The sequence below is a fragment of the Oreochromis niloticus genome, linkage group LG23, assembly GCF_001858045.2.
Source record: "Oreochromis niloticus isolate F11D_XX linkage group LG23, O_niloticus_UMD_NMBU, whole genome shotgun sequence".
NCBI lineage: Eukaryota > Metazoa > Chordata > Actinopteri > Cichliformes > Cichlidae > Oreochromis > Oreochromis niloticus.
Window position 1 is genome coordinate 30,462,791 of NC_031986.2, and position 15,056 is coordinate 30,477,846.

General features: G+C 37.9%; 1 protein-coding gene across 5 annotated transcripts in view; it reads left to right on the forward strand.

Moving 5' to 3' along the window:
• The window catches only part of si:ch211-51h4.2 (uncharacterized), a 93,093-nt gene that overhangs the window by 16,772 nt on the left and 61,265 nt on the right, over positions 1–15,056 (forward strand). For 4 of the 5 annotated variants that reach the window (XM_013270751.3, XM_019351686.2, XM_019351687.2 and 1 more), the window contains exons 7-8: positions 2,070–2,135; positions 8,278–8,401. In XM_013270751.3, coding sequence (XP_013126205.1) covers positions 2,070–2,135; positions 8,278–8,401 — 190 coding nt within the window. The remainder of the gene's footprint in view (positions 1–2,069; positions 2,136–8,277; positions 8,402–15,056) is intronic. The other variant, XM_005451126.4, reaches the window with a different exon arrangement.

Genomic DNA, 15,056 nt, shown 5'->3' on the forward strand with positions numbered 1-15,056 from the left:
CCATCAAGGAAGTGAAATGATTACAGTCCACCAGACTCTATTTACAGAAACAGGACTTTTACTTGTGACAATATCAGATTGATTGGGGCTTTTTGTGGATCTTTAGCATTTTCATTGTTTATTTTGCAAACAAACATCAAAAAAGGAGGAGTGACCAACATTTTCAGTTTAGTAGATATCGGTTTTTGTCTGGAAGATTGAAAAAGTTAACAGAGCAATAACCTTTATTCATTGTAGCCATATGTCCGATTTTTAACATTATATTATCATGTCTTTTAACTTAAAGAAAGCTTGAGGGACAATAAAAGAATACTGATGTAAATGAATAAGGAAATATTGTATTTTTTTTTTTTTTAAAGAAAAAACTATGTTTTATAGGCCTAATATGAGGCTACATTGCTCACATCAAAACTGGGTTGACATGTTCATATGCTAGCCTCTATATTTGGCATCAACAGTATGACTCCATGGACTCAACCTGCTGTATGTTTACAACCCAGGCTAGTGATGGTGTCTCAGAAATCCTTTACCCTCCTGCTCAGGCACCAGGCCTTAATCAGATCATTGTGTTTTGGATGTGATAAAAGATATGACTGGTAACAGGAATGTGCAAATGAGAAATGTATTAGAGAAATACATTTTATACTATTCATGTGCATCTCCTGAACAATTGTTCCTGTACTAGTTCAGACCTGGTTGCATCATAATTTCTATGACTGTTCATAGCTTGTGTAAGAGTTTGTGTGGACATGAGTTTAGAAACCAGTGTTCTCCCAGTAAAGAGCACAAATGTTACCATCTACCCCAAATGAAGGCCCCCCTGTTTTGGACACAGTTTACAAGATCTAGTCTGTATTTCACATGTGCATTTGCAAGTGATTGGATCTAAGGAATCCCAACTTTATCCCAGAGTCTTTTATAAGGCTGCGTGTTGTCCAGAGGTAGAGGATCAGAGGATTTGAAGGGGAGAAGTTGGCCAAATTTAAATTGAGCAAATATTTTCCTTCTTAAGGGGGAAACTTTTTGGTCTAACCTCATACTAGAGGTTGATGAGGACATTTGTGCTGCACAAGTTGTGTGATTTCATTTGTTTTTGACTTATGTTGTGTGGAAAAGTTTTCATTTGTATCCAACTGTATTACTGTGGCACCACAGGTTAGCAGAAATGTTCACGTGTTCAGAAAGATAGAAGTAAACGTTGTCTTTCTTTGTATTTTCCGTTTTTAAGTCCACACGTTATATCTTGACTTTGAACTCTCGCTGCAACATTGACATCACTGCTTCTCTGTTCTTTGCTTTCCAACTCTGGCAAGTTTTTTTTTTTTTAATGTTCAAAAATATGGTTTAAACTGCTGCAGATGAGAGGACTAGACTGCATAAAACTTCCTAAATTTGTTGGCATTTCCTTTCAAGATTTGAAAGCGGGGAGATATGAAAGAGTGGGTGTAACACCGCGCTCCAAAATAACATTTAGCTGTCTGGAGAAACCACTAATGGATTTGCAGTCTCAACAACCAACTGTTGAGAGATTACAGGAGCTTAGACTTATAAGGAATGGAACAGATGTTGAGCTCCAAAAACCTGTCTTGTCATTCACGTGGGATTGAAACGTACTGTAAAGACGCTCACTTCTAATGTTCAGCAACATCCGGCTTCTTCGTGAAGGTACAGCATTTTGCAAGCAGATTTCTGGCTTGATGTGGGTGTGTGATGTTCAAAGTACATGTAAAATATACAACCAAAACATTCGCTTTAAGTAGCCCCCGAAGGCACCTTTTTTGTTTGGAGAAAATATAAAATCGAAAAGTTGTGGAGGATCAAGGCACTGCATGGAAAACAAGAAACTATTGTAAAATTAAATCTCTTCATTGCCTCGGGCGCTATGATGCAGTAACAACCTAATGTTTAATACAACGGAGGAGTGCTTGTCACTAAGACTGTAGAGGATGACTGATCACTACTTAATACCTAAGAGCCTCTCTTTCTCTCCTTTTCCTTCCCTGCTTTCCTCTGCCTGTATCTCTGTTTTTCCCCTTTTCTGTCTTTTTTCTATTACTGTCTTTCTCCAGCATTTCAATTGGAATTAGTTATGTCTTAGCTGGCAGTGAGGCCTACGCTGCACTTCTTAATATCAGGTAAGTCTTACAATCATGCTACTTGGTTAAACTGTAGCTTTTTAGGTTATTGTGATTAATTTCACGTTACACTTCTCTTTAATCAAACCTAAATCCAGTTTCAAACCATGCACAATGGATGGGAATCCTTTCATCATATCTTTTTAGTCTCGGCTTTCAACATCTGTTAATTAGCTTTTGTGTGGCTGTCTCTGTCAGTTTTTGCTTGCATTATCTGGGGTGCTAGGATTTCCGATTTAGCGTAATGGGCCTGTATGCTATCCTCTACATAGTATACATGCAGTATGGGGAGGGGATCAAGATGGCTTAGCCTGACATATGAGTTGCTTTAATTCTAAGCTTGGGTTCCTTCTACATATAAATTACTTAAATTCTTTAAGGGGTTCCAGCTCAGAGAGAATGCCATTCAGACACAATTAACAGCAGGGAAAAATGTCACTGAAAGAATAAATAATGTGCAAAGAAAGCCAAACGCCATGCAGAGCTGCCAGAAATTTTCCACATCACTCTGACTCCCCATTCCCCCTTCTCAGTTAGCACAAAATTGAAAGCGAATTGTCACTTCAGGGTCGTGTTGTTAGGGTGACATGAGTTCACACAAAAATATTTTTATTTGGTATTGATTTAAAAGGGGAAAAAAAAACACTGATGCAACCCTGAGAGCTGACCACTGGAGAGGGAGGCCCTGAAAGGATTGCATGAAGTTACAGCATTGCTTTTAATCAAAGCAAACAAACACGTAGAGGCTGCACACACTGCAGAGATGAGAGGGAAAACATCCCATTATCAGACATTAAGGATTTATTTCTGTTTTAGATTATTCAATATAGTCTTAAAGTAATTTTTCCCAGTGAAAACTAAATGGATAACATGTTTCAGTTTTTCTAAATATGTCAGGTTTAGGTGTCTCTCTTGAAGTTGACATAATTTCACCTTGATCATTACGAGCTATTCTGGACTTTTTAGTCTTGCCAAGTTCGAAATTTATGCATATTTACGTGCCGCTTTCATGCTGCAGTAGCATGATAAATGCTGGAAAAATGCATCTTTCTGATACACATAGATTTTTCTTCCTGCAGCTTTCTTTTGAAATCTTGATCTATTCTTCACTCTATCATGTGAAAGTTGATTGCGGGTCCTGCCCACTTTGCCAGCAGTTATTTCGCCCAAAGTCACTTAAAGCCACCACATATCATTCACTTTCTATGATCTGTGGTTGTGACATTTGAGCAAATCTCCTTCAGTATGTATGCAGCTTAAGACGTCTTAATTTGGGGGTTCAGATCAGCATTCTGTTTTATCAGGAAAATCTCAGATGTTGCATCCTGGTTTCAAAGCTTTACCTATGGGGGTGAAATATCTGTAATAATGTAGCAGTCTAATAGTAATTCATACTTTTAAGTCCTAATATCCATCCATAACCAAATAAGTACAACACAGCCAGCCAGGTGAACAGTGTCCATAAAGCATTCAACCACACCCACTTAGGAATCACATTGTAAATTACTGTAATGTTATTAAGATTGCTTTAGACCATCTTTTCTTAAGTCTTTGTTTTCAGTGGACCTACTGAAACAAACAGGAATGCAACACTGTAACCCCAGAGTTGTGTTTACATACCCTGTATTTTTTGCTGCCTTGCTGTAGACATTTTAGTCTGAGTTAGAGGCTCGCTGCACGTGCCACTTCAGTGAAGTCCTCACGGTCACTGGAGTAAAGCAGACTGTAAACATCTTTTTAAACTAGTATGTCTTTTTTTTCTCCCAACACACGGTAAGATGTGACATTAGGTGGGGAAGCTCTGGAGGAGTTTAAAATCCACTTTGGCAGCGTCAGAGGTTAGCCTTATTAAAAAAATGATTATTAGTAATTCAGCTTAATGTACTACTTGTTAGAACTGTCAGATAATGTGGAGAATTAAATAAAGCAACTTTGTGTAAACTAAACTTGAAGCAGCAAAAATCGTTGCAGCAACTCCAACCAGCTCTTCAAGTAATCGTTGTCTCGACCTCACGCCTCCCTCTCCTTTCCTTTCCCAAGCCTATAATTACCTTTATCAGTTAACGGAGCTAATTTATTTTGTCATGCCCCAGTAAATACTTAACCCAAATAATATTACTCACACTCTACGGGATGGTTGGACTGCTTCGTCGGCACACCTGGGGGCTTCATTATCGGGCCGCTCGGTGCCGGGGGGGATTCTGCGATGTGTTGTGGGGAGACAGGGTTACTGGAGTGAAAACACCTTAGGAGACCTCCTTTGGATAAACTACCATATTCCCTCTCCCCAATCAATAGGTTACTGCAGATCTCTGTGTAAAAACTCTCGTCAATACTGCTGTAGGATAGCGGACACGAATCCCAGAGAGTGAATCTCACTGAGCTCTGCAGGAATTGCGCATCAGCATCTCACCCTCAAACCAATGACCAGATTATTTTTTTAGCACTTTAGATAAAGAAAATATTAATTTTCTATCTAGTTGGAATCATTAGAGGCTTTGAGCTATGTTTAACCAATAAATGCAGTTTAAATTGCAAGTGTTTAATTAAGAGGAGCAAAAGCTCATCCTTATGTCTGTTGAACTTAAATCTTAATAGTCTTGTTCCTCATAATTCATACAGTTGGCAAATTGAACTAATTTTAAATAAATTTTTTATTTTACTGTGTTAATATTTTATATAAAATATCCATTTGCTACAGCTGATAGTTTAAAACCACATTAGGGAAGCCTCTGTGGACAAATACAACAACCTTATTACTGCATATATCTTTATTATATAGAAGAATGTAATAAAGACTGTTAAGTCATTTTAGGTTCCTACATTTTTTTGCCTTAATCATACAAAAACGTATATAATTTTTTTTTCTTTTAATCAATTCCAAAAATAAAAATGCTGGAGAACATCATAGTCAGATTACAGCTACAGTATTCAGATTGATTGGACAAACACTGAAGTAGGATTTCAGGAAACGAAGAAAAAGAACAAAAAACAACCCCCCCCCCAAATCTCTAACTTTTCTCTTACTATGACAGCATTTATCCAATCAGCTTAAGCCACAACTGGAAAAAAAAAAAAATCAAATAATAAAGTTGTGTCTAAGAATCTACATGTATTACTGATGCTCATCAGGGAAGCACAAAGGTTTCAGACATAACTGAAAAACTTTACATCCTCCTCCCCAATCCTCCGAGGGATCCTCCAGGAATGGTGATGCTGTTTTCTTTAGAATTGATTGCGGAGTAGGGATTTCACACAACATGATAACATGATCTGTTATCATGAACTTAACCTACTCAGGAGCAGGTTAGAGCTACAGCATAAGTTACCATGGCGATTTACCCTGATAAGACGTGAACTACCTTTGTAGTACAGAAAACCCAGGGTTAACCTTGAAGTTACGTGGATGAGCCAAAATCCTGCTTCTTAGTGCAGGCCTACGAAGGCCTCTGTGTTGCTCTGCTGTCACAAATGAGGCTGAACTGATCATGTTGCAGTTGAAGCTGAAAATTATTTAGCCACAGTTACTTTTATAATAAGCATACTGACCAAACTTGATAGGCTATTTCATTTTGCTTCATGGAGGCATTACCCCTCTGTGCAATAAAGACTCTGAAAACACCTCACTACACACAAACTGTATTATTGGGAAATTGTGCTTAAAATATTGAAAGTAAAAATAATTGTTCTGCAGAAAAATATTCTCTTGCAGTGCTAAATGGATGTATATTACTACTGCATATGTTTAAGGTTGGTATTTAAATGGTTTATTTCTGTTTAATGTTCAGTGTCGTATTCTAGAAATCGCTCGTTTGTATTGGCTGTCCGGTGAGAACCACATATCTATGAAGAAAAAACTGTTCATGAGCTTAGAAATGCAGGCATACGTCTTGGTATATTAAATATTCATTTAGAAAAAAATCAGCTGAATTAAAAGGCTTGTGCAGAGTGTGACATGGTTAACTGTCAATATCCACCGAGGGGATTAAAATATGAATGAAAAATGAAGGTGGGCTGTTGGCAAAACAGGTAGTTAAGCTTATGACATTCAGTCATTCTCATAGATGTTAGTCTGAAAGTACTGCTGAGCCTGCACCTGCTCCACTTACCTGTTTTATGGACATGGTCAGAGCTGCTTTTGTCTCCATCATTGTCACAGCATTCCTTGTTAATGCCTTAAAGGAGTTATTAACAGCTTTTTCAAACTCCGTCTTATCTACATCACACATGTTAGCCAGGTTTAGCAAGACCAAACTCTCTGTTGCGAGGTTAAATCACTGAGGGCCGTTTACTTGCTAATGCCAGCTGTGTTTTCATACAGAGGGCAGGTCATAACTGAGCTGCTGGTGTCTCAGTGGCGTCTGAGTGGCTGAGCTTTATGACAGCTCTGTCGGAAAAAGATTGCCTTACTTTGGTACGTTTTAATTTATGCTTATTCTTAGATTTGATAAGGCAAGCACTGCTACCCTTGCTTGTCCCGAGGAAATGCCACTGGCTTAAAAGTTTGCTTTTAGACAAAGCATATATTTAGAGCTTGATCAGGTGACCCTGAACCGTTGCTTAGTTATGCTGCAATAGGCTTGGGCTGCTGGGGGCTTCCCATGATGCACTTTTTTTTTTTTTTTTCACTCTGTAACGCTACTTTGCATTTAAACCTTCCACAGTGTGTCTTTTGTCCAAAGAGGCTTGCCTGACATCTGGGGTTTTCTCTCCATTATTGTAGGGTCTTTACCTTACAGTGTAAAGCTCCTTGGGGTGACTGTTGTTGAGATTTGGCACTTGGTAAATAAATTGAATTGAATTGAAATGAAAACTGTGATTGCACAACATGCAAACAGACCTATGTCTACAGTATAGGATACAGTGTTAAATATAATGCTGTATTGTACAGTTAACTGCTGTTTCTTTTCAGTGTAGATGGTGGTTGTTGTTGTTGTTCTGAAGGGGCTGATTAAAGCCTAGCAAAGTAAGTTTGTTGCATAAAACTAATCCAACATTTAGTAAAATGTATTCACTGAAAACAAAGAAAAACAAACTGCAGGGCTTTAAATGGTATGCAGAGCAGTTTTTGCTGTTTTCTGAGTACTTTTATACTTGTTAGCTATCGAGTTGCCTGGAAGATCCCTACTTTTAAACCATTTGCTCTGATTGTCTGTATTACTAGTCATCTTTGCATCAGGTCACCTTCACGAAGGTACTTTAGTACCTTATCTTACTTGCCTAAGGTACTATCCTCTACACATTTAGTAGGTAGGCTGAAGGTCCTTGTCTAAAAGGCAACCAGCTTCTGATAGCAGTATTTGATATCCTGTTTTGGGAACAAAAGAGGTTTATTGTTGCACTGTTGCATAAGTCTTAGGTCCTTTATAGCAACTTTATGTGCTGCAACGCACTTTATTAATAATATTTAAAAAAAACAATCATACAATAATTATATGGTCATTTTGCATATAATTATTTTATATTATAAATATGATGAGTTTGTATTGAATATTTAATCTAGAGCTTAAATAGTTACTTTAAGTACTGCATAAAGCTTAATATAAAATGTATTACGTGCTCTGTGTATGCAGTGGTGGACTAATAGTAGAATTAAGTTGCATCTACTGGGGGAAAAAGGCTGCTTCAGTGAAGTAGCTAAGAGCAATTTTAAATATAATATTGCACGAACTTCAATAATTTGTTTGGACGTATTACAAAATTGTTGACTTACTGTATGTTTGGTTACTTTGCCTGAGACAGTGAATATCCATGAGGTGTTTTCCCTGTTCAAACTGTGCAACAGTCAACAGTAGTTGCTAAAACTCCAGATGTTTTCATTGTTAATAAGCAGCAAACAGGTGTTTGTTTTGGAGGATGACTGTTAATCGAACCACAGGTGTTCCTTACCAAGCTTATGAAGTACTAGACTTGCATCTTGATTATCTATCAATGCAGAGTGCTTGTGTTTAGTCAACAGTCAAATTGTGCAGGTTTTTATAGCATAGAGTGCAAGTGACGGGGAAGATGAAGAAAAAAATCATTGAAAGACTGATTCACTAACTGGAAAAAGAGTTTTGCTTCTGATTTCTGTTATGAAACTTAATCATGAACAGAAGCGTTTAATTATGTGTGTTATTTGGGGTTTTTTTTCTCTCCACAGCCACATCTATGTGATCCCAGTCTTCACCTGGAGCCTGACTCTTGCTATTTTACTGGCCCACACAGTTATTCAGCCAATCACTTCAGTGCTCACCCTCCTGAAAGGAATCCTCCTCATTGTCACGGTAACAGTGATTCTCTGCATTTTGCTGTTTTGATACATTTTGGCATAATTTTCAAGCATTTGTAATAATGATACAGGGCTTTACTGGGAATAGCTTTTTATCATTAGAAAAAGGAGAATTCATGTAAAGCAAAAACATATTTGGGAATGTCGCTAATGATAAAGGCGTCTGATGGCTGTGTCATGTCCCGAGTATCCATCTGTTCGATATTTATGTGACGGTGTTCACTTATCTAAAATGGTTTCTCTCTTCATGAAAGCGCTGATTTGATGTAGAAGGTGTTGTTTCAACAGTAAGATCATTTTGGCAGCTGCAGCTTGTGCTGTTGTATTGCATTATGCAGAGAGGTGTTTCTGTTATACAGCCTGCTTTTATTGATTTGAATGGGATGGACAAAATAAAGGAAACATAAATGATAAATGCGAGACATGAAATATCAAACAGAATTTGATGTGGGGTTGGAGTTGTGTGATGTGTGTTCTAGTTGAATGATGCCTGTGAAGTAGTTCTGGTTTGTTAGCACAAGTGTAAATACTGCAGCTTGCTGGAATTTTGATGAGGTGAAATGACACACATCATCTCAGACTGCATGCAGTTCACCCGTTTCCATAATGTGTTATTATGGGTCATACTTTTTGTACAGGTATGCTTTCCCACACGTTCATTCAGGTCTTTTTTTTTTTTTTTAATACATTACAGTTGCACTGATGGCCAGTGAGTTGTTTTTTTCCATGACTTTCCAAGAACTGATATTCAGCTTATTATCCTATAAATGTTTATAATCACTGTTAAAAGTATTATTAGATTCATATTGGTTATTCATATAAAATCTTATCTGCCTCACGATAGTTTCATCATAGCCTCTCCGCATACAGCTGAGAATTTCAACTCGGGACTTTAAGTTGTTGCTTGCAGCTCTCTAGTCTTTGAACATGAGTGTGAATTATTGTTCTGTCTATGTGTTCGGCCTCGGAAAGACTGGTGACCTGTCCAGCATGTACCCCACCTCTTGCCCTATGACAGCTTGGATAGGCTTCAGCCTTCCTCGTAGTCTGGAATTTGATAAGTGAAATAAATTCTCAAAAGGAAAAAAACACTAAATTGTTTTGTTTTTTTTTTGCTTGTTGTTTGGATTTTAAACTAAAGCTCGATGGAAATGTACGTTTTCAGAGTTGCTGCTACATCTCCCACCTTTTTGTTTTGCCAGTCAGTGTGAGGAAGACAATGTAGTGTGCATGGGGAAAAAATGAAATTGGCAGAACTACAAGTCAGTAATTCATAGGACGTTAGTAAGCTAAATCATTTATCACTGTGTCTGAATGATGTTCTCCTCTTGGGGAAGTGGGGAATAAGTCCCCAAGTGTGTGTCTCGCTCTCTGTCTTACCAACAGTAGTGGCTCTGATAACTTGGAAGATAGCATGACCACAATATGGAAAAATCGTTGAACTCTAATTTGGGTTAAAAAAAATTTACATGGGAAAGCCGTTTCAGGGTTATTGTGCCTGCACAATAATGGAGTTTTAAAAGAGTGGTTATGAGTCCTGTTATCTTGTTCTACTACTTCTCTGTACTGCTTCTTTATTACCACACCACTGCGGCAAACACTGAAAGTATAGATGATGTACACATGTCTGTGCCTTTGTTGTGTAAAGATTTGTGTAAAAATAAGTGTGAGATGTTGGATATTAATCATTTCAGTTTAATTTTTATAGCACCAGTTTAGCTCATTTGTTTTATATTGTAAGGTAAAGACACTATAATATATGCAAGCTCTTGGCTGTGGTGGGAACCAAGAACAGGCATTATGAAGGTCAAGGAGGGGCAGCCATATAAATACAGTGAGTTAAAATAAGTGATCAGTGCATCCTGGATATACTAGCTGATAAAGAAAAAAATACCTTATGTATCAGTACAACCCAGAAGTAATCCAGATTGGAGGAAATGTATAGTAAATCATAACTTGTATATCCAATTCTTGTTTTTAAAGTCATTAAAGTGTACAATCACTCCACACCTGGAAAAAGAACAGTTCAAGGAAGTCATTAAAAGCTTCAAATCACTGTTACATTCATGGCCATGACGGGTTTATGTAAACTTCTGACCACCACAGTTCTTCCAGTTGTTAAATACAATTCTTCCTGTGGATTTTTCTGTGTTCATTAGTGAAGGGAAAAAACCTTTTGATTTATTGTGGTTGACTTTTGATAGCTGAAAATCTCACACACTGTCCATCACTTGAGCTTACTTCATTTGTGCACAATTTTGTGAATAAGAACTTTACCGGGCGAAATTCATACAGAAATTACCTTGGATAAAAAACGTGAAGGTTTTCAGACTTTTTATCCAGCCTGCAGTATACATTATGCAACATGATCCTCTAGGGAAATTACAGAAAAAACATTTCTTTACAAATGAGTCTTATATTACACCATGTAGCTTACAGTTTTTGAAAAGCAGAAAGAGGCACCGAAGACGATTTGAATATGGGGTAGAAAAAGAATTAATCACAGTACTTTAAGCTTATTTGCTATTACATGAAATAGCACGTAGGAAAGGCAAGAGATGAATTACAATATATCAAGAAGACTCTACTTGTATCAGAAAATGAATACCTTGAATTTATAAAGTCCGCTGGCATAATAATGAAGACTTTATACAACACATGTCAAAGGGGATTCAAAAGATAATTCATATCTAAAGTGTTATTCTAGAAAAACTAGGAAAGCAATGAAAAGATTTATACTGTACAGCTATACTTTGTAGCGGCACTAAAGGAGACAAAAACAAGACAAAGAAGAGAAGATCAAGAGAGATAAAGAAGAGATCAAACATGTATTGCAGCTTCCAAACTTCTGAGAAAATAAAACTCTCAAAATCAGTTTATTCTTTTATGTTCGTACTCTCATCTCAGTTTCAAAAAACGAAGAAAGAAACTCACTTCTGACTTGCACAAACTCTTTGCTTGTGTACCTTGCTTTTATATACTTTTTTTCAATTACTTGTCAGTTTTAAAGTGGGATGAACTGAACACTCTCTGCATACAAAGTCCTGAATAATGTACCCATACTAATTGTCATGACAACTCCTCAGTAAGTTTTTTTTTTTTTTTTTTTTTTTTTTTTTACATTCGTATATGAAATATAATTTGATGTAAATATCACTCTGTACACGCAAAGTGCTGAATGGTGTAGTAATGACTGCCATTACAACTCTTCAGTAAGAGTTTATACATTTCTTATATGAAGTATAATTTGTGATTTACATGGAAAGCCGTCTGTTAAATAGTGAAATTTCTGTTGGCCTGCCTAAGCCAGTGTTTCCCAACCACTGTGCTGCAGCACATAGGCGTGCTGTGAGAAATGATCAGGCGTGCCGTGGAAGATTACTCATGCCAGGAACCAGATAACGGGCAGAACAATTACATTCTATTTCCACTAGAGGGCAGTACAACTACCTGCTCTAATTAAATGGGTTGCCAACTTCCAGTAAAACAGAAGAAGACGAAGAAATAATTACATAATAGTCATGCTGTGAGAGGATGCAGTGCGTAATAGCAATAGATAAATATTTGAAAAGAAAAAGTAGTGAATCTGACCTGGGTCCTGGAGAAAATTCTGACTCAGATTAAGGCTCTAGCATGAGTAGTGGTCAGAAGAAAGCAAAAAAGGTGTACTGGGGACAAACTGAGCCAATTCCGCTATGCCAGGTGTGCGGGGAAAAAATATCAATATGCTTTTTGTGACATTTTTGTCTGGTGGTATGCCATGTGATTTTTCTAATGTGAAATATGTGCCATGGCTCCAAAAGGTTGGGAAACACTGGTCTAAGCTATGGTTGCCGCTGATAAGCAATAATATAAAGATCAGATCACGCAGTGTACCAAGTGGGGGCAAGTCCGAGTACTGCACACACAGGACGATCTTGTGGCTTTGCAAACTGGGGTCAGATACCAGATGCCACTGGTGTTCAGGAAGCCCTCCCAAGGTTACAGAGCAGGAGCTAAGCTAAACTAAAGGCTAGCAGGTGGAAGTATAAGCTGTTTCTGCCGTCGCTTCTGATGGGGAAATGTCAACTCACTAGTCGACAACCTTGATGATTTGGTGGCACTGTTGAGAAATATTGAGATGCTACCGGGAATGTTGTCTGCTGTGCTTCGTGGAAAAATACCTGACTCCTGTGTAGACTTACTGGGCTTCACTATTATGTGAACTTAGATCAGAAGATGAGCAACAAGAGCAAAGGTGGGTATTCTTGTTGAGGCATTCAGAATTGGTGCAGTAGGAGTTGCCTCCATTTCAGTACTGCGAAAACCAAGAAGATAGGATAGCCTAGATCTTCGGACTATCTGCCAGTCTCCGTATATAGCCGGGACACTGAGGTGGTGAACTCTCATAAATATCTGGGGGTCCTACTGGATGACAAGCTAGACTGGTCCCTAACCACAGGCTGACTACACTGGAGGTTTTTGTCCCCACTGCAGTAAACGTTTTTAACACCCTCTGATGGGGAGATCCACCTGGATATTCATTCATCGCGTATCGCGGGGTATAATTGGCTTGTTTGCATGTCTAGCTGATGTGTTTTCTTCAGTCTTAAATTACAGACTCTTCAACTACAAAGCCTGTTGTTTGGTTTTGGCACGTAGCTCTACCTCCACCTCTCATCACCAGTGAAGGTTGTCTTGGATGTTGTGCCTTTGCTACTGTGACACACACTTGGCAACAATGTGGTGAATTTCAAATTTATTGTGAGAACTGCACTTAATGAAAAGTAAAGAATGTCAACAGTTTCTCCGATTGTTGTGCAACGATCCTGACGCACAGTCTGCTCAATATCTAACATTTTTAGCAGTTGTTACTGTGGAAGGTTGCCGGACTGTGTGCCACATTCCCGTGATGTTCTGCCCTTTTCACTACAAGAATGCCACTCAGAACATCTTGTCAAGCTCATTACTTCACTGACTTGGATCTTTTTAAGTATTTCAAAGTCAAATTTCTTAAGTTTGAAACAGAATTAGAAGTTTGCTTTTCTTTAGCTTGAGATTCTGCCTCTAACGTGGTTCATTTTCCTGAAGATATGGTTGGATATTTCTCAAAAGCATGTATAAATGTTCTACTTAGCAGACACAATTCAGTTTGGAGTTGTAAATTCACACCTAATATCAAATTATAATACATTTTTGGGTGACAAATAAAAGAAAAATAAATATCGTATTTATTCTTCTTTTTTTAATCGTAGATCCTGTTAAGAATTTTAAGGGGAGCAATTACAGTATATTCAGTATCAACTGGGAGAGGATATTAAGGGTAATAAGATTTGAGAGTAATTATATTAACAAAAAAGTTTCAGGAGTTTATCACCTTTACGTGATATACTTTCCACTTTGTCCTTATTCACTGCCTAAAAATATGCTTTGTATATTTTTTGATGACTGCAGTGTCATAAGGAATGCTGGTTTCTGCAGCAAATGAAAGGTCATGCTGGATGGATGGATGGAGGAGGCACTCTACACTTCTACTCTATGCAGAAGTTTTGTACTTAAGGAGCTCCCAGTGTGTCTGTGGTGGTTTTGGGCCTTTCCAGGTCAGTTCCTGCCAACATCTTGGCATGTCAGCATCTCAGTAGGTGCTCTGTAAAGACGTTTTTAGGCTTGGCTCAGAGTCCATTTAACACCACCACCACATCCCACAAGATTACACTGCCTGAGTGAATTGTACATCTGCTGCAGGGAAATGTATTATATTCAGTGTTAGCCAAGCCTTTGATGGACACAACTCTTTGCGACACAAGTGATTATTAATATTACTTTGAACGCCTACATTAGTGTAATCCTAGCAAGCTCATTTTATATTTAAATTAAAGCTTTTCTAATGGGACAATATACAGTTCTTCGTGTATAGTCGATAACAGTATCATTTCAGTGGTGCCTCACAATTCTCTGAGTAACCAAATCTCTATATATGACTGTCCATGTAACTGGAGCCTATGTTTAGGACCAGGGAACTACTTTCTGTGATTATGCAATGCGAGCAATCATGTCAGAAAATTTGCATTTAAACAATTTCAGGGATATCCATGCTAGTTAATGGATAAAAATTTCTTTATTTAATGTGCCTTTCCCTTCAGCTCTTTCCTAGCGTGGCACAGGAAAATCCCCAGTGTCTCTTTAAAATGAAATGAATGCAGATTTTTCGAAATTGCAGCCAATCAGTGATAGAAAATATTAAATGTGTCCTTTTTGACACTTTTCTCTCCCCATCTTCTTAAAAATCACTGCCTAATTGGCAAAAGAAACGTCTCTGGAAGAAATACTTCGACAGCTTTTCACCATCTTTCTAAAGGTTTCACTTCTCTCCACTATTGTTGCTGAAGACATTTTTTTTTTCATGATATTCGTTCTTCCCAAGGACAGAAATGTCTTTTTTGTGTACCCTGTAAATGTGTTTTTCTGCAGTTTATATTCTACATTAGTTCAGCTCAATTATTGACGTATTGGCAGATGAACTAATGCTGCGGGGATTAGTAACAGCGGAGATCGATGCCAGTGTTATTCAGTCTTATCTTGCTGGCAGCAAGAGAGTGAGGTGTGGGTGTGGGTTTTGTGCTACAGCAGCTCATGGTCTTTCGAGAGGTACCCATCACAGGTGGCTATAT